The sequence below is a fragment of the Pelobates fuscus genome, chromosome 10, assembly GCF_036172605.1.
Source record: "Pelobates fuscus isolate aPelFus1 chromosome 10, aPelFus1.pri, whole genome shotgun sequence".
NCBI classification, from domain to species: domain Eukaryota; kingdom Metazoa; phylum Chordata; class Amphibia; order Anura; family Pelobatidae; genus Pelobates; species Pelobates fuscus.
The window spans coordinates 3,299,211-3,323,951 of NC_086326.1; the positions used below are offsets into that span (position 1 = coordinate 3,299,211).

General features: G+C 43.2%; 2 protein-coding genes across 3 annotated transcripts in view; both read right to left on the minus strand.

Annotated features, from left to right (window-relative positions):
- Positions 1-18,436, minus strand: part of LOC134574477 (uncharacterized) — a 168,571-nt gene extending 150,135 nt beyond the window's left edge. For both annotated transcript variants that reach the window (XM_063433573.1, XM_063433572.1), the window contains exon 1: positions 18,320-18,436. In XM_063433573.1, coding sequence (XP_063289643.1) covers positions 18,320-18,412 — 93 coding nt within the window. In that variant the 5' untranslated portion in view covers positions 18,413-18,436. The remainder of the gene's footprint in view (positions 1-18,319) is intronic.
- Positions 18,437-20,002: 1,566 nt separating this feature from the next.
- LOC134575022 (uncharacterized) overlaps positions 20,003-24,741 on the minus strand; it is a 61,714-nt gene continuing 56,975 nt past the window's right edge. Inside the window, exons 8-10 of the mRNA XM_063434153.1 lie at positions 24,128-24,222; positions 22,867-22,945; positions 20,003-20,070 (exon numbers count right to left, since the gene is read on the minus strand). Of these exons, the coding sequence (XP_063290223.1) occupies positions 20,009-20,070; positions 22,867-22,945; positions 24,128-24,222 (236 nt within the window). The 3' untranslated portion in view covers positions 20,003-20,008. The remainder of the gene's footprint in view (positions 20,071-22,866; positions 22,946-24,127; positions 24,223-24,741) is intronic.

Sequence of the window (24,741 nt, forward strand, 5' to 3'; positions counted from 1 at the left end):
TCGTATATTAATGTATCACATATCAATAATAGGATAGTATAGTGACTGTCTGCGATGTTTAATGTATCGTATATTAATGTATCACATATAAATAATAGGATAGCATAGTGACTGTCTGCGATGTTTAATGTATCGTATATTAATGTATCACATATCAATAATAGGATAGCATAGTGACTGTCTGCTATGTTTAATGTATCGTATATTAATGTATCACATATCAATAATGGGATAGTATAGTGACTGTCTGCGATGTTTAATGTATCGTATATTAATGTATCACATATCAATAATGGGATAGTATAGTGACTGTCTGCGATGTTTAATGTATCGTATATTAATGTATCACATATCAATAATAGGATAGTATAGTGACTGTCTGCGATGTTTAATGTATCGAATATTAATGTATCACATATCAATAATAGGATAGCATAGTGACTGTCTGCGATGTTTAATGTATCGTATATTAATGTATCACATATCAATAATAGGATAACATAGTGACTGTCTGCGATGTTTAATGTATCGTATATTAATGTATCACATATCAATAATAGGATAGCATAGTGACTGTCTGCGATGTTTAATGTATCGTATATTAATGTATCACATATCAATAATGGGATAGCATAGTGACTGTCTGCGATGTTTAATGTATCGTATATTAATGTATCACATATCAATAATAGGATAACATAGTGACTGTCTGCGATGTTTAATGTATCGTATATTAATGTATCACATATCAATAATGGGATAGCATAGTGACTGTCTGCGATGTTTAATGTATCACATATCAATAATAGGATAGCATAGTGACTGTCTGCGATGTTTAATGTATCGTATATTAATGTATCACATATCAATAATAGGATAGTATAGTGACTGTCTGCGATGTTTAATGTATCGTATATTAATGTATCACATATCAATAATAGGATAGTATAGTGACTGTCTGCAATTTTTAATGTATCGTATATTAATGTATCACATATCAATAATAGGATAGTATAGTGACTGTCTGCGATGTTTAATGTATCACATATCAATAATGGGATAGCATAGTGACTGTCTGCGATGTTTAATGTATCACATATCAATAATAGGATAGCATAGTGACTGTCTGCGATGTTTAATGTATCGTATATTAATGTATCACATATCAATAATAGGATAGTATAGTGACTGTCTGCGATGTTTAATGTATTGTATATTAATGTATCACATATCAATAATGGGATAGCATAGTGACTGTCTGCGATGTTTAATGTATCGTATATTAATGTATCACATATCAATAATAGGATAGTATAGTGACTGTCTGCTATGTTTAATGTATCGTATATTATTGTATCACATATCAATAATGGGATAGCATAGTGACTGTCTGCTATGTTTTATGTATCGTATATTAATGTATCACATATCAATAATAGGATAGCATAGTGACTGTCTGCGATGTTTAATGTATCGTATATTAATGTATCACATATCAATAATAGGATAGCATAGTGACTGTCTGCTATGTTTAATGTATCGTATATTAATGTATCACATATTTTTATTTATTTATTATTGCCATTTATATAGCGCCAACAGATTCCGTAGCGCTTTACAATATTATGAGAGGGGGATTTAACTATAAATAGGACAATTACAAATAAACTTACAGGAACAGTAGGTTGAAGAGGACCCTGCTCAAACGAGCTTACATTCTATAGGAGGTGGGGTGTAAAACACATTAGGACAGGAATTTACAATCAAATAACATAATGGGATAGCATAGTGACTGTCTGCGATGTTTAATGTATCGTATATTAATGTATCACATATCAATAATAGGATAGCATAGTGACTGTCTGCGATGTTTAATGTATCGTATATTAATGTATCACATATCAATAATAGGATAGTATAGTGACTGTCTGCGATGTTTAATGTATCGTATATTAATGTATCACATATCAATAATAGGATAGCATAGTGACTGTCTGCGATGTTTAATGTATCGTATATTAATGTATCACATATCAATAATAGGATAGTATAGTGACTGTCTGCGATGTTTAATGTATCGTATATTAATGTATCACATATCAATAATAGGATAGTATAGTGACTGTCTGCGATGTTTAATGTATCGTATATTAATGTATCACATATCAATAATAGGATAGTATAGTGACTGTCTGCGATGTTTAATGTATCACATATCAATAATGGGATAGCATAGTGACTGTCTGCGATGTTTAATGTATCACATATCAATAATAGGATAGCATAGTGACTGTCTGCGATGTTTAATGTATCGTATATTAATGTATCACATATCAATAATAGGATAGTATAGTGACTGTCTGCGATGTTTAATGTATCGTATATTAATGTATCACATATCAATAATAGGATAGCATAGTGACTGTCTGCTATGTTTAATGTATCGTATATTATTGTATCACATATCAATAATGGGATAGCATAGTGAATGTCTGCTATGTTTAATGTATCGTATATTAATGTATCACATATCAATAATAGGATAGTATAGTGACTGTCTGCGATGTTTAATGTATCGTATATTAATGTATCACATATCAATAATAGGATAGCATAGTGACTGTCTGCGATGTTTAATGTATCGTATATTAATGTATCACATATCAATAATAGGATAGTATAGTGACTGTCTGCGATGTTTAATGTATCGTATATTAATGTATCACATATCAATAATAGGATAGCATAGTGACTGTCTGCTATGTTTAATGTATCGTATATTAATGTATCACATATCAATAATAGGATAGTATAGTGACTGTCTGCGATGTTTAATGTATCGTATATTAATGTATCACATATCAATAATAGGATAGTATAGTGACTGTCTGCGATGTTTAATGTATCGTATATTAATGTATCACATATCTTTAATAGGATAGTATAGTGACTGTCTGCGATGTTTAATGTATCGTATATTAATGTATCACATATCAATAATAGGATAGTATAGTGACTGTCTGCGATGTTTAATGTATTGTATATTAATGTATCACATATCAATAATAGGATAGCATAGTGACTGTCTGCGATGTTTAATGTATCGTATATTAATGTATCACATATCAATAATAGGATAGTATAGTGACTGTCTGCGATGTTTAATGTATTGTATATTAATGTATCACATATCAATAATAGGATAGCATAGTGACTGTCTGCGATGTTTAATGTATCACATATCAATAATGGGATAGCATAGTGACTGTCTGCGATGTTTAATGTATCGTATATTAATGTATCACATATCAATAATAGGATAACATAGTGACTGTCTGCGATGTTTAATGTATCGTATATTAATGTATCACATATCAATAATAGGATAGCATAGTGACTGTCTGCGATGTTTAATGTATTGTATATTAATGTATCACATATCAATAATAGGATAGCATAGTGACTGTCTGCGATGTTTAATGTATCGTATATTAATGTATCACATATCAATAATGGGATAGTATAGTGACTGTCTGCGATGTTTAATGTATCGTATATTAATGTATCACATATCAATAATAGGATAACATAGTGACTGTCTGCGATGTTTAATGTATCGTATATTAATGTATCACATATCAATAATAGGATAGCATAGTGACTGTCTGCGATGTTTAATGTATCGTATATTAATGTATCACATATCAATAATAGGATAGCATAGTGACTGTCTGCGATGTTTAATGTATTGTATATTAATGTATCACATATCAATAATAGGATAGCATAGTGACTGTCTGCGATGTTTAATGTATTGTATATTAATGTATCACATATCAATAATAGGATAGCATAGTGACTGTCTGCGATGTTTAATGTATCGTATATTAATGTATCACATATCAATAATGGGATAGCATAGTGACTGTCTGCGATGTTTAATGTATCGTATATTAATGTATCACATATCAATAATAGGATAACATAGTGACTGTCTGCGATGTTTAATGTATCGTATATTAATGTATCACATATCAATAATGGGATAGCATAGTGACTGTCTGCGATGTTTAATGTATCGTATATTAATGTATCACATATCAATAATAGGATAACATAGTGACTGTCTGCGATGTTTAATGTATCGTATATTAATGTATCACATATCAATAATAGGATAGTATAGTGACTGTCTGCGATGTTTAATGTATCGTATATTAATGTATCACATATCAATAATGGGATAGTATAGTGACTGTCTGATATGCTTTTAGTTTGGATATTTTGGCATACAATATGATTTCCAACAATTCACATTTTACCGAATAAACCTTTATATGAATTCAAAAAGAATAAAACACTAAAATAAACAAGACTCCACGATTTCTTCTAAACACTGATGGGAATTAGACGAAGTTATAAAAACACAAAGACACAGCTTATGTTTACCGTAATAATAAATCTTCCCATGAAATTCAGGTTTTTTTTTTTTTATTTTGAAACCTAATAGGCAGTTTCTCCTGGGCTCACAACGCCCCCCACTGGTCCCCGAGCAGAGTTTCGAGGGTCAGGCTCCCCCCCAATGGGGTCATCTCACTACACTAACACAAGCAGCAGGGGATAGGCCGAGAGCGGCCCAACGCAGCCCTCAGCACAGGAATACAAGCAGTTCAATCACATTGAGTGCACTTCAAAAGCTCTTTTCATTTTAACCCCCAGAACTCTGAGCGGGGGGCTTCAGTTGACACTTTGTTTAATAACGCTAAATACCCAAATATGTAACCCCTTCCAACCTGCTCCAGGTCGCAAGTGATGGATTTTCATCACTGGAATTTATGTGGGTATCAGTCCAAGTAATTTATGTTTTTTAATTTCAAGCATCTGCTTCCAATTTAGCGGAGTAACCTCTTTGCTGCTGGAGAGGGAGTGACATGGTGTTTTGTGTTTGCTCTGCACATCTCTATGGGTACGCAGGGGTTAATTCCCCCCCGCCCCCCTCCTCCGCTTGTTCCATCCCCCCTCTTTTCCCTCATGTATTTAGTTCAATTCTTTTACCTTGATCCTATACGTGATCTTCACTTTGCGGTTCCTTCAGCTTTGAATTTCTAATCAAAACCACAATTTGCGCAAATATATACTTAGAGACTATCTCCATAAATAACGTTCGGGAGGCGCGGTAGACAAAAGACAAGAACCGTATAATGTGCTTTAAACATCTGTTGTTCCAACAAAACATATTACTCATCACTAAATCGTTCCCTGTAGGTAACCCTCCTCACCTGGGACGCACTGCTTGTGAGATACCAGGCAGAGATTTTCGATAATCCCCATAACTAGACCAAAACTGGCCAACAGAATTTGGCTGAGCACACTGGGATTTGTAACGTAGATAATTAGGTACAAGAATCAGATAGAAACAATGAATTTCAGATTCTGCAAATACCCACACCTGAGCTGGCCAAATAGAAAATAGTAATAGAGAAATAAATCAGGGTCTCAGAGTTCAAGGCTTCCTGATTCAAGCCTCGCACTGCAGTGGGATTAGCTGTGAAGACCGATCGGGAGCCAGATTCAACACTTCATGCATTAACAGTTTTACTCCTTTCAGTAAGTCAGAGCCCAGGAACCTATTTGCACTATAACAACTTTATTTCGATAAAGTTGTTGTGGCAGAAGCAGCCACCAAAACCCGCATTTACAATGTTATTTGTCCCTGTCAATGTATCTTGCATATTATACCAGCATGTTAAAGAAGAATCCGTGTGTACATACCGTTATTGGGTCCGTGGGTGGCCGCCGTTCGCCTAATCTCCACGTGGCGGCGGCCATCTTAACTGCCGAACAGCGGTGTTTGGTCGTCGAGCGTCTGGAACTAAAATCGGACGCTCGACTACCCAGACACCGCTCAGACCTCCAGGATCCCCAAATCGTATGATCCAAACTGCCGAACGGCCCGCCGTTCGGTAGTTTGCATTCCCCAGTTTAGGGGATTCATCCGAACCAAAGATTGGGGTCGGATGGCTGAGCTATTCTGCACTTTCTAGGCAGAGAAGTAGACCGACTACAGGGCCAGAATCTATGGAGCCGTTTTCGGCTACTGTGTCCCTGCAGTCGGTCAAATCTTTAAATACCTGTAACTCCCGAACCCCTGGTCTGATCTGGGTGAAATTTGAATAGGTTACTCACCCAGAGCAGACCTACCAGGGGACCCCTCGTGTATCCCCGTACCCCCCGTATTTAGGGGTCATTCAGAAACTGGGGAAAACTCGGTTCCCTCTAATTAATTTACCTGTTAATCTAAGGGGAGGAGAGGGAGGGGAGGTGATTGTGAGGTGATTGGTTGTTTTGAGTTACCTCCCTTGCATGGGAAAAAGCCATAAAAGAAATTGTGTGAATAAAGCTGACAGTTGACCTCCAAGCTATGTGTCGTCTAGTTCTTGGAGGGAAGGGATTGTAACCACGCTACCCGTTTGATACCTGTATTGGATTGCTGTTCCTGTCTACCAGCGGAGCTACCTTGGATCGTACCTCTACTCCGCTACAATTGGTGGCAAGCGACGGGATCGTACTACACAGCAAGAGGCATTCAGCAGGAATTAAAAAGGACTGAATGGAAACAGATTATACCCTCTTGAAACGGGACACGCTAAAAGAGTTACTGGAAGCGAGAGGGAGGATAGCAAGCAACAAAACAAAGGCTATCCTAATCGCAGAACTCATGGAAGGAGACAGAGCCGCAGCTGCTGCAGCACCTCCAAGGGAGGGGGAAGAAACTGAGTTTACCAGAGAATATAGGGCCAGGATGGCTCTATTCTCACCAGCCATGGCAGCACAGAAAGCAGACCAGGTGTACAACGATGTACAGGCTCTCTTTATGCAGCGATCAGCGCAGGGAAGCGCAACAGCGGCCCCCACCCCGCCAGCGAAAGCTAAAATACCGTACCAGGTATTCAAAGCATTTAATGATACCGAGGGGGACATTGATGGCTATTTACAGAACTTTGAACTTTTGTGCCAGCTACATGCCATTAGCACTGAAGAACAAGTACGAGTGCTAGCGGGTAACCTATCCGGCCGCGCAGCAGATGCCTACCGAGCTATGCCGGCAGAGGATATCAGGGACTATCAAAAGGTAAAACAAACCTTGCTCGCACGGTATGCCCTTACACCTGAAGCATACCGAACACAGTTCCGGGAATTACCCAAATCAGAAAAAGACTCACATGCAGAATTTGCACACCGCCTACAACGGGCAGCTGACGGGTGGCTTGAGGCAGCCAAAGCCGTCACGGCCCAAGAGATCAAGCAATTGATGATGCTGGAGCAGTTCTACCGACGTTTGTCTCCACAGTTACAGATCTGGGTAAGAGAACGTAAGCCCCATACTCTGCATGAGGCCGCTCAACTAGCAGATGAGCATCAGGACTCCCGACGGGAACAGCATGTATCCAGTAGAGTGCAATCTACGCCAGCTGTTCCCCAGCTTACCCCAGTAAATCCGCCCCGACCAGGGGGGACCTACCAGTCTCAAACCCCCCGGTACAACAACCGGGCATCTGTCCGGTGCCATGCATGTAACCAGCTGGGTCACATGCAACGAGACTGTCCCCAAAACCGGGCCAGACCAGCCTGGACCCCTCAACGACCACCAACCACCCCCCGAGCCGCGGTACACTGCTATCAGGGCAGGCCCTGGGCTCAACCTTTCACCTCTACCCAAATAGCAGAACCCTTGGGCACCCTCCATGAGGTAAACCCGGTCCAGGCGGCCTCAGACAACCGCCAGGGCCACCGACAAGTGGTCCATGTGGAGGGCAAGCGGCTGGAGGGGTTAAGAGATTCTGGGGCCACCATCACTCTGGTACGGAACCATTTAGTGGCCCCGAACCATCTCACTGGGGAGTGCATTGCAGTTCGAGTGGCAGGGGGAGCTATATACAAGGTACCCACTGCTAAACTACATTTGGACTGGGGAGCGGGGGCAGGACAAATTGAAGTGGGGATGATGCAGGACCTACCTGCCGATGTGATTTTGGGGAACGATTTGGGGGAGCTAACTTCCGCGTTTGTTACCCGGCCTCCTCCACAGGAAGCTTACCCGGTCGTCACCCGCCAACAGGCTCGCACCACGGCACCCCACCTTGACTCTGAGGCTCAGGTAAGCACAAACCCCCCTGATCACACTGTATTACCCTGGGCTGCCCCATTAGAATTTGGTAGCGAGGTCGCCCTGGACCCGTCCCTACAGGTTTACAAGGACAGAATAGATAAAGACCAGACTGGCAGAGAGGGGGAGAGATATGCTTGGGATAAGGGGTTATTATACCGGTATGCAGAAAAGGTAGTAGCCGGGTCGATTCCTGTACCCATTAAACAGTTAATTGTGCCTCGAAAGTATCGACAAGAGTTAATGCGAATCGCCCACGACATTCCCCTGTCTGGACACCTAGGGATCAGCCGAACCAAACATCGGCTGCTACAGAACTTCTTCTGGCCAGGGATATCACAGGATATTAAGCAATACTGTAATACTTGCGATACCTGTCAGAGAGTGGGAAAGCGGGGGGACCGATACAAGGCCAAACTACACACCCTGCCCATTATTGAAGAACCCTTTAGCCGAGTAGCGGTAGACATTATCGGACCACTGAGACAAAAAAGCCCGTCTGGTAAGAAATACATATTGACCGTGGTAGATTATGCCACTAGATACCCCGAAGCAGTAGCCCTAACGAATGTACACGCAGAGACCATAGTAGACGCCCTCATGCGTATCTTTACCCGTATGGGGATCCCCCGGGAGATCATTTCAGATCAGGGTACCCAATTCACGGCCGAGGTCACGCAACAGCTTTGGAAAGTATGCGGGGTCCGACCTATCCTTAATTCCCCATACCACCCCCAGTCCAATGGCCTCTGCGAACGGTTTAATGGGACCTTAAAACAAATGATCCGCACGTTCGTAGCCACTCAGAAGAACTGGGAGCGGTTCTTACCCCATCTCCTGTTCGCCTACCGAGAGGTGCCCCAAGAGTCCACTGGGTTCTCTCCCTTCGAACTGTTGTTCGGAAGGAGGGTAAGGGGACCCCTAGACCTAATAAGGGAACACTGGGAGGGGGGGACGACCATTGACGGCACCCCTATCGTACCCTATGTGTTGGAGTTTCGGAACCGCCTGGAGGAATTGACCCGAGCTGTGCGCAACAACCTCCAGGCGGCCCAGACACGCCAGCGCCACTGGTATGATAAGGGAGCTAGGGACCGCAGCTTTCAGGTCGGCCAGAAAGTACTAGTCTTACGCCCCGTCCCTACTGACAAGCTGCAGGCTTCCTGGCGGGGCCCATTCAAGGTGGTAGAGCAGGTCTGCGATACCACCTATATAATCGGCCCCTGCGCCGGGACCGGGGACCGACGCATGTTCCATGTGAACATGCTGAAGCCCTACCACGAGCGCACAGAGGAAGTATCCGCCATCTGCGCCTCGGCTGCAGAGGACACAGATAACCTACCCCTCCCTGACATGCTGGCCCGAGAAACGCTACAAGAGGATCTCGCAGCCGTACAGCTAGGAGACCGCTTGAATCCCCAGGAAAAAGCTCAGGCCCAAAGTTTAATTAGGGAAAAAGGAGCCACTTTTTCCAACCTCCCGGGATATACCCCGTTAGCTACCCATCGGGTAGAAACCCTAGATCCGGTCCCACTCCGTCAACCGCCCTACCGCATTCCCGAAGCAGTGAGGGGGAACATGTACAAGGAACTGAAGGAAATGTTGCAGTTAGGGGTAATTGAGCATTCAGATAGCCCCTGGGCATCCCCCGTAGTACTCGTGCCAAAGCGGGATGGAACTACCCGCTTCTGTGTAGATTACCGGAGGCTCAATGATAAAACCATATCCGATGCCTATCCCATGCCCCGGATAGACGAGCTATTAGACAAAATGGCTAGGGGGAAATACTTAACCACCATTGATCTTTGTAAAGGATATTGGCAAATTCCTCTAGCCGAGGACGCCATTCCCAAGTCGGCCTTCGTCACCCCATTTGGCCTGTACCAATTCCGGGTCATGCCATTTGGGATGAAGAACGCCCCGGCCACCTTCCAAAGGATGGTGGACCGACTATTGGACGGGTTTCAGGAGTACGCTTGCGCCTATCTAGACGACATAGCCATCTTTAGTTACTCCTGGGCCGATCATTTAGACCATATCGGAGCAGTACTAGACCGCATCCGGGAAGCCGGACTGACCCTCAAGCCCAGTAAATGCCATATAGGGATGGCCGAGGTCCAATACCTCGGACACCGAGTAGGCAGCGGCCACCAAAAACCCGAACCAGCCAAAATAGAGGCCGTAGCTAAATGGCCAACCCCCCGCACTAAAACCCAGGTACTAGCCTTTTTGGGGACGGCAGGATATTACCGAAAGTTTGTACCTAACTACAGCGCCCTAGCCAAGCCCCTTACCGACTTAACCCGCAAAAACCTTCCCAAATTAGTAGTATGGGCCCCAGAGTGTGAACAGGCCTTCCAACTCCTAAAAAATGCCCTTGTTAATGCCCCTGTGTTGGCTGCTCCCGATCCGACTAAACGCTTTCTCGTCCATACAGACGCTTCAATGTTCGGATTGGGAGCAGTACTGAGCCAGATCGGAGCCGATGGCGGTGAACACCCCGTAGCTTACCTCAGCCGAAAACTTTTACCCAGAGAAGTAAGCTACGCCGCCATCGAAAAGGAATGCCTTGCCGTGGTGTGGGCCCTCAAGAAACTACAGCCCTATTTGTATGGACAAACATTTTCCCTGCTCACAGATCACAACCCGTTGGTCTGGCTGAACCGGGTGTCCGGAGACAATGCCAGACTGCTGCGCTGGAGCTTAGCGCTTCAGCCCTTTGATTTCAATATCCAATATCGCCCGGGGAAGCTCAATGGAAATGCTGACGGGTTATCCCGACAGACGGAACTAGACCAGTGATCTGTGGGTACTCCTCCAGACATCCCCAAGCCGATCCGTTGGGATCAGACTGTGTATGCTGGCTTGGTTCTGGGGGAGCATTGTGGCAGAAGCAGCCACCAAAACCCGCATTTACAATGTTATTTGTCCCTGTCAATGTATCTTGCATATTATACCAGCATGTTAAAGAAGAATCCGTGTGTACATACCGTTATTGGGTCCGTGGGTGGCCGCCGTTCGCCTAATCTCCACGTGGCGGCGGCCATCTTAACTGCCGAACAGCGGTGTTTGGTCGTCGAGCGTCTGGAACTAAAATCGGACGCTCGACTACCCAGACACCGCTCAGACCTCCAGGATCCCCAAATCGTATGATCCAAACTGCCGAACGGCCCGCCGTTCGGTAGTTTGCATTCCCCAGTTTAGGGGATTCATCCGAACCAAAGATTGGGGTCGGATGGCTGAGCTATTCGGCACTTTCTAGGCAGAGAAGTAGACCGACTACAGGGCCAGAATCTATGGAGCCGTTTTCGGCTACTGTGTCCCTGCAGTCGGTCAAATCTTTAAATACCTGTAACTCCCGAACCCCTGGTCTGATCTGGGTGAAATTTGAATAGGTTACTCACCCAGAGCAGACCTACCAGGGGACCCCTCGTGTATCCCCGTACCCCCCGTATTTAGGGGTCATTCAGAAACTGGGGAAAACTCGGTTCCCTCTAATTAATTTACCTGTTAATCTAAGGGGAGGAGAGGGAGGGGAGGTGATTGTGAGGTGATTGGTTGTTTTGAGTTACCTCCCTTGCATGGGAAAAAGCCATAAAAGAAATTGTGTGAATAAAGCTGACAGTTGACCTCCAAGCTATGTGTCGTCTAGTTCTTGGAGGGAAGGGATTGTAACCACGCTACCCGTTTGATACCTGTATTGGATTGCTGTTCCTGTCTACCAGCGGAGCTACCTTGGATCGTACCTCTACTCCGCTACAGTTGTTATGGTGCCCTGAGTGTCCGCCAACTTCTTCAGAGGGAACTAGGTTCTTCTCACATGTTACATGTATGTGGAATGTATCTGACGAAATCATTGAATCTGCTAGACAAGAATCCAGCCAGGAATCGATTTTAGCAACTTTATTGGAGGGTCCACCTTCTTAATGCACTGAAAAATAAAATGCCTCTTCCATACTCATCATGAAACCAACGTTCCTCTGAATAAATACAAACGAAACAATTATAGTGAACTACAACTTTCTGCCCACCTGAATCTGTCTGGATGACATAAACTAGACGGTACAGCTGCCAAGTTCGGATTCTAGAGAAAGTACATTTACAACTATTCACTATTCCTTCTTAAGTGGGAAAAAAACTTAAAGGGAGTCTCCACTGCCCAAATCCAAAATGAATAAAATTCTCTGTTTAGTAGATATACCCCAAATGAAAACTTGTATGCATTTAATTCTGCATTTTTTAGGGTGTTTATCTAAAAACAGCTTCCAAAAGCTGCAGATCACTTGTCTGCAGCCTCTGTAAGCCATCCCTTTCTAACCCTGCCCAGACTTTCTGTGCCTGTCCAATCACAGACTTCCCAATGCAGCTCAATAAGAAGTCTTTGCAAGGTCAAACCTGGTTACACATTGACATGCCACACATGGAAAGGGTCACTTGCTACATCAAATAGGCACATCTTATGGACAAACTCACAGCACAAATACCAGATACTTATCCACTATTCCTTAAAACTTGGGAGCCACGGGAGGACTACACGAACCGCTGACGGACATACCAACACAGAGGCATAAACTACCCAGCCCTGGCTGGAGCTGAGCACACGTGTTGTCCACCTCACCCCTGAGAGGTTTCTATCTCTTGCTGATTCCTTCATCTTCCTACCTTTACCTTCTTTTCAGTAAAATCCTTAAAAACGTTCATGCCTTTACAGGGTATACGTGACTAAGCTAAAGGCACAAGTGTAACGGATCACCTGGCACCCCGACTGAGTACCTCCGTTAATGGATGCTCCTAGTGCTTCCTGAGGACTCCAAGCACTCTGGCAGACACCATAATCACCGAATCCGAGAAACCTTTAAATTCTCCCAAGCGTATGAATGCTGTAGACCATTGAATAGGAACCATACGAATAGGCTTGTACTCCTAGCAGTCAACTGGAACAGCATACAATAAATCCTTCCCCCAATAATGAGACGACACATCACTTTGAGGTTAAAACAGGAACTCTGGACTGGCTCATCCAGCCTGGCTTTTATTACACTAATCCACATACAGGCCACACCCAGGGGGAGGCATAAAATAACCAATCACATACATGGTTCAGCCCACACATCCCCTCCCCTCAGATAACATTAAACTCAATTATCCGGTACACTTTTTCAGCCAAGTTCTGGATGTACCCCAAAACCCGGGGGTACACCTTTAAATCCAGCATCGCTGGATAGCCCTTATTCAGGGGGACAACATATCCAAAATTCAAGTAATTCGGATGAATGGTTCGTGAGATATGGGGTTCCAAAAATTTGACCGACCGCATGGGTAAAGTATCCGAAAACAGTTCCATGCATTTTGGCCCTGCGGTCGGTCACAAACAAGGGAATGAAAACAGGCGAATTGCCTGTGTTATACAGCCTGGAGAGGGTTTGAATGAATTCCCTTGTTTATGGGGTTCTTTCTACCGAACGGCGGGTCATTCGGTAGTTTCCATACGAATTTCTGGAAGTATGGAGGTCTCAGCGGTGTTTGCCTAGTCAAGTGTCCGATTTTAGTTCCAGACACTCGACGGCAAAACACCGCTGTTCGGTAGTTTAAGATGGCCGCCGCCACGTGTTTGTTTCCCGAATGGCGGCCACCCAGAGGACAAAGAATACATTACATGGATTGCCAATTACCTGTTTGCAACATTGTTGCAAACTGTAATTGGAGGCACACTTATTCCTGGGTGGTCTGGTTGTTCGGTAGTTTCACTCAATATAATAAATGGAGTGATTCTACCGAACAATCAGATGAATGCTGCATACATATCCCAGGTTAAACTTAATACACATATAATATTACAGGCAGTACACTAGAATATGTATCACAGTCTTAAAGGGACAGTAGTCCCAAAAGTCCCAATATGTCCATAGATGCTGTTAAAAGGGCCAGTAGCAGCAATATACAGTACAATATGCCCCAAATAACCCAGGGGCCATAGTCAGCAGGTAGGAGGCTAGCAAACAGGCTTCTCCAGGGCCCAGTGGCGAGGTTGGTTTCGCCACAACAAGTGTACTAAAAATAGACCCAGAGCAAACCCGCACACCACTAGACACTGAGGTATGAGCACTAAATAGCCTTCGAACTAACGCAGCTACCTCACTTTTAAGTACAAAGGAAATGTAATAGTGTAATAAATAGACCAACTCGCTCAATATATATATATATATATAAAATGGAACATATGTACGAAGATCTGAAATATCAGCATTTACCGGTACAGTGCAATTGTACAACGACACCTGCCATGTATGTATACCTTATTATGAATACTTGTACAACTGAATACGCACCTACCCTGCTTTTTGTTATGGTCACTTTATATGCATGACTTGATAAATAAAGAATTTAAAAAAAATTATAAAATAAGTCTTTGCAAGGCAGGTGCTCCGGGCAATTGCTGCCTCTTGAGTTTATCTCCACTGAGCTAACCAAACCAGGAAGTAACAGGACCGGGTGTCTGATTGACAGCCAGGGGATCATAGCAATGTTAATTTATAAAAGTGATGATTTCCATTGAAATCTGCACTTTATGCAAAAGAATAAAAAGTGGACAAACTCTTCACTTATTCAAGCCTTTCAGCAAGCTAATGTTGTTTAGGGGTGTGGAGTGACCCTTTAAACTCTACTTGTTTCTGGTTATTATTTATATTATTTATATTATTTATATGCTACAGAACAATACAAGTCAGTCAGTACTTAGTAACATCATCTCACAGGGCTATTTACCAAAGTGAGGAATCAAATTCCAATTTAAGGCCAAAGTAGCCAAACTGAAAGCCAACTGAAACTTGGGGAATGTTTCCAGTTTGGCTATTTTAACCCGAAATGTGAAATTCACCATGAATTGTAGTGAATAACCCTCTAAGCCCTTCTAGAAGCCACCAATAGTCTTTCTGTCCCCACTCTTCCTTACAGAATGCTTCTAGTTCAGAGATATTCTAAGGTCGTCTCCCATTCACCGTGTGACTGAGATCAACACACAGATTTATAACTAAATTAAAGTCTATTCCAAAACCTTAATCTCTCATTTCTTGAAGCCATTTGGCTGGTTTTGAGGTCTGTTTTGCCTTCTAGAATATCCAAAGGAAGGAGTTACCTGCGCACTATTCCAAGTCCCTGTGCATATATAAATAAATGGAGGATATTCAGTAACTGCAATGGCCATTAGAGGGAATGCCCACCTGCCTCGTCAAGGCAAACCACTTAGGTGTGTCCTACACTAACTATTCACTTTTCTTGCGTCAGCTTCAGGCAAATCTCTAATGAGACAGAGAGGGGCATTTTCTAAACCCCTACATACTTAAGCGCAGGACTTATTTTTGTGTAACTGTATTTATTTTTGTATCACACAGCCATGTGTTCCCAATTAACGGGTTAATAATAAGGATAATAAAAGTGTAAAAAATGGATATATTTTATCCACAATTTATATTTAGGGGTGGGGGGTGGGGTCAATCTTAATCCAGAGAAGACACATCAATTCTATATTAGCACAGGAGCACAGTTACTAAACCTATTCGCTATCTCTATATATAGATATATATTCACACTCCTGTTGTAATTTAAAAAGAACTCAATTATTTTTAAATGAACAGCGGTCTCAGACATATTGCTGGTCCTTTAACTGTGAGAATGTATTGAACACCATGCACCGAGCAGGGCAGCGACAGTTAGAATACGGCCCTGCACTATGCTTTCCTATATTTTATGGTGTGTGCTTTAAACAGCCAACAGATTGTGATACTCTGCGTGGGGGACGCCACACACCCAACCATCTATTGACCTTTCACCTTACATGCTTAGAACATATATTTAATTGTACAAAAGAAAAGAACCAGGAATCATTAGAAGCAGTTAAATAATTACCGTAGTGGTTTATTTCTGACATGCATATTACATGGGCTGTGGCGTGATCTCAGGGGATGCAAAGGAGAGGAGAATGATGGGATGGAGCGGAGGGCTTGTTAACCTTTGCTGTAAAAACCTGAATACTTTTATCATTGTCTATAATTGCTAACCTCATATTCACTGCTAACCACTGAGCTGGCACAGACTGTTAAAAGTCTCCTAATTACTGGCAGATTTGATTCCTCTGGTGCAGCAGGTGTCCAAATTCTGCCCTTTATAGAAAGCAAGTGGTTTATTTTTCCCTGTCTTCGATTTAAAAAAATATTAATTCCCTCTCAACCCCCTCTCTGTACATGACCTCATTCTCATTCCATTTCCCCACCTCATTTTAGCTTTCATTAACCCTTTGCACCGATTGTTAAATCTTAACTCTACAGACAAATTCGTTTTCCTTCCCAGCGTGTTTCCAAAAACCCGTTAAAAGGAGCACGCTCGCTGGAAATGGTTTCGCAATTAATTACAGCCAACATCTTGTTTCATCACTTTACTATTTTCTTATTGTCCTTTGGTGGCTATTAACTTGTTTACTTGGAACGGTCTTTGAAAGCGGCATAGGAAACCGTCAGAATGTCTTCAGGTGTCCCTGGAATGCCATTGGCTTTCTGTGGACAATTTCTATTCTATGAACTTATAGATAAACACGATCTGATCAATATCTCCATTTGTGACAAATTTATATCCGAAATTGTGTAGAGCAGTAAATATTGGTAGAACTGCAACCTCAATATCACTACGTTTTGCTGCCAACACAAAGTGATTCTGTAATTTTAGTGATGTCAGACTAAGTCTGCTGTGACACATAATAACTGCGTGGCGAACAGAGAGATATATTCCTCTTTCTTAAATTGATCACTACAAGTATTATAATTTCCATTAGATGTTCATTGCTAGGAATCTGGTTAAATATGTTTTAAATCTTTTGGCAAACGGAGTTATACAGGTAATATCGTCAACGACAACAAAATCAAAGCAAGAAAAATAACGAAAATGAACGCCCTGAAAGATGAAACATACCAGGCAATGCGTGAGATGTGAGTGATAAGGGGTTAATAAGGCATACCTATCCAGACTGGGAAATGAGAGGATTTTTACCGCTTGCTGTTTGATTCACATATAGAGATGTTTTGAATAACTGATTCCTCTCCTAGTGATAAACTGTTTCTACATTACACAGGTCTAGGCTTGCCCTCGCACTACCAGTGAACGCCTTACACTAATTCCTGTGGGTGCGTTGCGGTGACAGTGGCCTGCAATGTGCAATTTGCACTCACAGGGGGCGGAATGGATCTCAGAGTCACAGCTGTCCCACTCTGTGGTCTGTCCATTTTCTTTCACAATTGGCACAAAGCAATACTTCTGTCAACATCTGCCAGTCATCGCCATGGAACCAGCAGCTTCCCCTTAACCTCTTCAAACCCGAAAAGGGTTTCTGCCCCCAGGAGTGATTTATGCTTAGTCTGTAAATGGGGAAAAACGTTTGTTGAATATTAAGAGAATGCTCTTAGCCAATGGCGCAGACTTGCATCCATTATATTTCTTACTCAATAAGATATTCTGCAAACCGAGTTAGGTGCTCCTTGTAGGGGCTCACAGAGGGCCCCAATAGGAGACTATCTGTGGTAAAAGAGAAATGCTCTAATTTTGAGATGAGACTTCAAAAAGCTCCCAGATCTGCTCATCGTTATTAACTGCCACATCTAAGTATTGTGCAACATGCAAACTTTCACCAGGGTGATCACACTCCGTGCTCATACGAGGGACCCACACCTTTCTTCAGGTTCTTAACATGCACAGAGCGTGACATTAACGTGTGCACCCAGAATATCAGTCATTTCATTAAAAGGTGAACATTTGTTGAGTTCTCAGTAATTAATAGCATTTATATTTATTAATTAAACTAACTATTCATTATTATTTTTAAAAAAAAACTAGATTAAAAGCAACTTAAATCTGATGAAGAATGTCAGGTAGGAAACTAAATATAGGGAGACAAATCAGCTCAGCATAGCTGGCACAGCCTGGCACATCCCTTGTGGGTGTTTGAAGGGAACTTCTGACAGAAGAATGGCGGTGATTATCAGTCAGTGGTGGGGGCTAGACCCCACCCTTATGCAGGAGTATCTTTCAGGCTCCTTGTAATGAGGTGTTGGACCTGGAAATTCTAAAAAACAAACACGCATAAATAAAAACATGTATTTTTCTGACCTGCTTTGAAGGCAGCTCAGCTCCCAAATCACGCTGCTCTAAACTCTCCATTTGCTGCCGAAGCAATGCCAGCTCTGCCGAAATCTCAGCCATTCTGTCCACAAAGTCCTTCTTCGCATTAAAAGTAATAAAGAGATTGTATCAGTATTTATAGTAAAAACCTGTCACTGGTACCTGGCAGTGGAACGAGCAGAGTTCTACTGCATGTCTGGTTCCCATCCTCAGACACTGCATTCCTACCCCTTACACTGCGTTGGGCTAGGGAATACGGCCTGTGCGTTATGTTAGGGAATACGGCCTGTGCGTTATGTTAGGGAATACGCCCTGCGCGTTATGTTAGGGAATACGCCCTGCGCGATGTGCTAGGGAATACGCCCTGCGCGATGTGCTAGGGAATACGCCCTGCGGGATGTGCTAGGGAATACGCCCTGCGCGATGTGCTAGGGAATACGCCCTGCGCGTTGTGTTAGGGAATACGCCCTGCGCGTTGTGTTAGGGAATACGCCCTGCGCGTTGTGTTAAGGAATACGCCCTGCGCGTTGTGTTAGGGAATACGCCCTGCGCGTTGTGTTAGGGAATACGCCCTGCGCGATGTGCTAGGGAATACGCCCTGCGCGTTGTGTTAGGGAATACGCCCTGCGCGATGTGCTAGGGAATACGCCCTGCGCGTTGTGTTAGGGAATACGCCCTGCGCGATGTGCTAGGGAATACGCCCTGCACGCTGTGCTAGGGAATACGCCCTGCGCGTTGTGCAGAGACTGCCTGCTGTAATCAGTGACTGCAGAGAGTGCCTGCAGAGATCAGTGTTTGCAGAGAGTGCCTGCTGTGATCAGTGTTTGCAGAGAGTGCCTGCTGTGATCAGTGTTTGCAGAGAGTGCCTGCAGAGATTAGTGTTTGCAGAGAGTGCCTGCTGTGATCAGTGACTGCAGAGAGTGTCTGCAGAGATCAGTGTTTGCAGAGAGTGCCTGCTGTGATCAGTGTTTGCAGAGAGTGCCTGCTGAGATCAGTGACTGCAGAGAGTGCCTGCTGAGATCAGTGTTTGCAGAGAGTGCCTGCTGTGATCAGTGTTTGCAGAGAGTGCCTGCTGAGATCAGTGACTGCAGAGAGTGCCTGCTGAGATCAGTGTTTGCAGAGAGTGTCTGCTGTGATCAGTGAATGCAGAGAGTGCCTGCTGTGATCAGTGACTGCAAAGAGTGCCTTCTGAGATCAGTGGCTGCAGAGAGTGTATGCTGTGATCAGTGACTGCAGAGAGTGCCTGCTGAGATCAGTGTTTGCAGAGAGTGCCTGCTGTGATCACTGAATGCAGAGAGTGACTGCAGAGAGTGCCTGCTGTGATAAGTGACTGCATAGAGTGCCTGCTGAGATCAGTGACTGCATAGAGTGCCTGCTGTGATCAGTGTTTGCAGAGAGTGCCTGCTGTGATCAGTGACTGCAGAGAGTGTATGCTGTGATCAGTGAATGCAGAGAGTGCCTGCTGAGATCAGTGTTTGCAGAGAGTGCCTGCTGTGATCACTGAATGCAGAGAGTGACTGCAGAGAGTGCCTGCTGTGATAAGTGACTGCAGAGAGTGCCTGCTGTGATAAGTGACTGCAGAGAGTGCCTGCTGAGATCAGTGACTTCATTCCTTATTTTGTGTGCAATGCAAGTTATAGAATAATAATAACTGTGATATTTCTTAAAACCTTCACCTCAACATACCTCCTGATTGTCATCCTTGGCCTGGAATGGGTTCTCCAACATGGCATCGAAGTCTGCAGGAAGAGCAGTAAAGTTTATATTGTGTCACCAATGTACAGGGGTAAAATATTCCTGTAACATTTAATATCGTTTGAGATTTCCAACTATCTTACTGGCAGAAATAAATGAGAAATGTAATTATGATCAGTGGTGTATTCTGGTTTTGTGCTGCCCTAGACATGACAAACCTCGGGAAACGTCTCTGCCCCCTTCCAAATATCTCTTCCTAACAGACACACGCCCTCACTGATGCATGTACTGACATACACTCACTTACAGATACACAGTCATTGTCACACATACTGTTTAAGCAACACGCATTTTCGCTGAAACATACACATTCATAGACATACACACTCACTCACAGTTACACACACACTCACATTCAACGACAGACACACATATACACTAACTAACAGACACGCATACACTCACTCACAAGAGACACACTCAGTGACAGACACACATATACTCACTGACAGATAATGTCTTTGGATTGTCACCCTTATTCCTCATATGGGTTGTCCGTAGCTTGTCCCCCCTTTTATTTCCTTCGTTTTATGGTCCAAGTCCCTGGATCATCTTGTTCTTTCCCCTGTTCGTCTGGTCATTTGGTAAAATAGCAACCACCTCATCTATTAACAACGTCTTGTTCGACAAACGCACAAATTACCGAATGGCCAGACCACCCATACATGTAGTGTGCCGATCATTAGCCCCAGTAACCTCTGTTCCCACCCCCACCAACCGCAATAACCTGAACATTCCAAGCGGTCGGCTAGGTGGTCGCCTTTCGTATGTGCGAACATGTGGTGGCGACCATCCTTAGCCACGAAAAGAGACAGCGGTGTTTGGTCGTCGAGTGCATGGAACTAAAATCGGTCACTCGATAGCGCGAACACCGCTGGGACTTCCATCCTCCGTTATGTTCGTGGGGATTCTGACGAACAGAGTGGCAATCGGGGGGAGCAAACTCCCGAACAAGATACACAGAAAAGATGTCTGCACAAACAAGTTCATGCATGGTGTTTTGTATATTTAATACTGCCAAAAGAGACCAACCTTTTTAGGCAGGCGCCTCGTGTGTGGTGGTTCTAAACTATACCCCAGTGGTGTTTCGGCTGGGTTCGTGGGATCTGAGTGCTTCTCGGATATGTTGGGCGCTCAGACCCAGGCTATCAGGGATATAGGACTTAAGGGGGTATCGTGTGGGGAACTGTATGTTATGGGGTGATTATTATTGTACATGCCCTGGACCTGAGAGAGTTAAGGTAATTATGTTGAGTACTTTGTCTCAGTGTACTCTCAGGTCCAGAGGGGGATGCCCCTGGAATGTGTAATTGGAAACCCCTTGCATGTGGATTTTCATAAAAGGCTGTGTGTGGCTCCATTAAAAGGAATTATACCCCCAGAGCCGAGTGTCATCTAGTTGCTGGGGAGGTGGTGGGAGATTCCTAGATTACTTTACTGTGTTTGGCTGTTCCCTTGTTTCTGAGTGTATGTAGGAGTAACCAGCGGAGGAGAGTCCCTGCTAGGACTAGCACTCTGCTATAAATACACACTGACAAACACACATATACAACACTCACTGACAGACATATATACAATCAGTGTCAGACACACATTGACTGACAGACACACATACAATAGCTGACAGACATACACATTCACTGACAGACAAACAAACACTCATTGACAGACACATTTACACACACTGTCACACACTGACACACGCATACACACACTGACAGACACACATACACACTCACTGATAAACACACATACACTCTTGATGACAGACACACACACACACTAACTCTCACTAACAGACACACACTAACAGACACACAAACTAACACACTCACAATTAAAAAAATAATAATGTAAAACTCAATCCATCCAGCCTCCCTACCTTTGGGTATGCTGGAGTGGATTCTTCTCTGGGGTCCAGTGGGGCTGCTGCTGGCTGGGCTGGCAGGCACTGGCGTGGGCGGGCGGTCAGGGACACATGCACACAGCGGGCGGCGATGGAGCTCTGATCCTCCTGCTCAGCTCCCTCGTGCGAGACTTAGTGATGCCGGAGTCACGTCATATTCCGGCCCTGGCATTATTGCGCGGCCACGAGGGAGCTGGGCAGAGAGAGCTCAGGGGAGAGTGCTTCCTCGCCGCCTGGTTACAACATAAGCAGATGCCTGCCTCAGGGGGGCCCTAAGATGGTCAGCCTTGTCAGCCTCATGCTAGATACAGAGCGGATTATGATACTACAAATGTTTATATATGATATAAAAATGAATATTTTTAATACAGTTAAAATACTGCAGAAACATTATTTTTTTATGGTAATAATTATGTCCAAAGGTGTGATCTTTAAACTAGTCCTTTCTTGGGTTCTCACATCATCTTTGGAGATAACAATGATTTTAATTTGTGTTTTTACACAATCCTTTCAGTCACAACTTCTCAATGTCAGTCAGTCCTCTCTCAAGCTAGCGTCCTAGCCCTATGCTCTAGGGCTAGGCCTATGCTCTAAATCCTGATTAGTCAATGAATGCGTTTCAGAGAATGGACTCACGTCTGCCTCCAACACATCTATCGAGTCCAAAGAACTCCAAGTGTCCCAAAGGCGTCACAAGGAAATAAAGAGTACAATGGCCCAGGGGTATTGCAGCTTCTGACACCAGTATAGGGCTTTAAATTAAGTGTACAGCACATGTGATTGCGATGCGCTACAGTCTAAGGGTGCGATGGAGTCAAGCTACGAGTTACTCTCATTATTTAAAAACATGGTTAAAATTGTGATGCCAACACACCGTCCATGACTCTGTTCCGAACGGCGAGCAGCTGCTGATAGACATGTCTTGTGGTCTGCAGGTAGGATTTGACATGAGCCTAGAATACGAAAAGAACAGATTTATCTTCTCCCCAGCACTAATAAATCAATACCTAATCAATAACAAATAATACCTGATCAATACCTAATCAATATATAATCATACTTCTACCATACCTAATCAATAACAAATAATATCTGACCAACACCTAATCAATATATAATCATACTTAACCAATGTCTAATCAATATATAATCATACCAAACCCATACCTAATCAATAACTAATACCTGACCAATACCTAATCAATATATAATCATACGTAACCCATACCTAATCAATAACTAATACCTGATCAATACCTAATCAATATATAATCATACTTAACCCATACCTAATCAATAGCTAATAATCGTTTAATTTCTGCTCTTAGGCCGGATCCTCTATTCATTTTATATTGGTGTCTATATTGTCCTGTCCAAACCTTCCAGATGGCTTATCTAGTCACAATTAAAGTCCATGGGAACTTTGTAGATAAATGATTTTAAGCGTTTCTCTAACAGATTTTGATCATTGGAAATGTTTATCCAAAAGAATTGTATCAAGGCCTATCTTACAGAGATTTCCTGTATCGCAGAGACAATTTGTGCTTGGAGTTTGTCTGGTGGTGGGACCGTTCTGAGAAAATAACTAAATAACAAAAATGGATTCAAACAAAGTAATGCAGTGGATTTATCTGGTGACTTTCCAAGTCAGAGCAGGCATGCTTACATCCACAGAATGGAAAGGAAACTAATTATGTTGTGTCCTCACAGGCATCACAATTCTTCTCTTTAAGAGATATTCACTAAGGCTCGAAATGTAGTCAATTGAAATCAGAATGGTAAAATTCAGGCAAACACAATCTATGACCATAGAAAATCTGAGTATTTATCCAGATAAGCTATTTTAGCCTCAACTTTGCCACTCACATTTCAAGTTTCTAATTTTGTCTTCAATATAATACATTTTTCGTTCAGAAACAAAGTTTGCAGTCGGACCAGACATCAGTATCGCACATAGCATGCAGCTAATCCATAGCCAAACAACAGAATTATTTCCTTTGTGTAGTCTGACAGGTGGGGGTAGGCCGGGGGTCAGAAATGTGTGGATTGTCCCAGCGTTACAAAAAACAATATGGTGCTTTTCCTACAGGCCATCAGTGCGCAGCATCCAGCCATGTGTCTAAACCAGAACGTGCCTTATACAACAAGGAATACGGCGTCCATTCAGCAGGAAATCTCCCAGCCGGTAACAACGTGTTCATCTTATTTCTCGCCAGCGGAGATTGGAACGCTGGAATAAAGAAACCGGAATGTAGATAAGTAAAAGAAAGGAAACAAACCTTAGTCGGAGACCTGTGAATTAAATGAAGTGTTTAGCACACGCGCAGCGCCACTCCTAAACACTACAGCCAAAGGGCGATGGTCTCCTCAGGACATGCTGCGCAGTGCGGCTAGCTAGTAACATTTAATAAAGGGTTCGGTAAACAGCCTTTAGATGAAATCCTAATATCCAGGTGCTGATACCGGCACAGGATGCTGCACAGAGTACGATTCGTTTTTAGGATGCAGTTTTGATAATGATTGTGTTTATTATTTCTAGATAAATAAGGGGTAAGCACTATCATAGCATCAGATCCACACCAAAGACCCCTGAAAGTCCAAGGCTTTGTGCAGATCAAAGGTGAACACCTGCAGGGTTTCAAATTGGTCATGAAGCAGGAACGCAGGTTCTCCAATCTGCCTTAAATCTCTATCTCTGGGCTCTGCCCCCTCACCATCTGTTTGAAGGTTTAAACTGCAGGTGACCTCG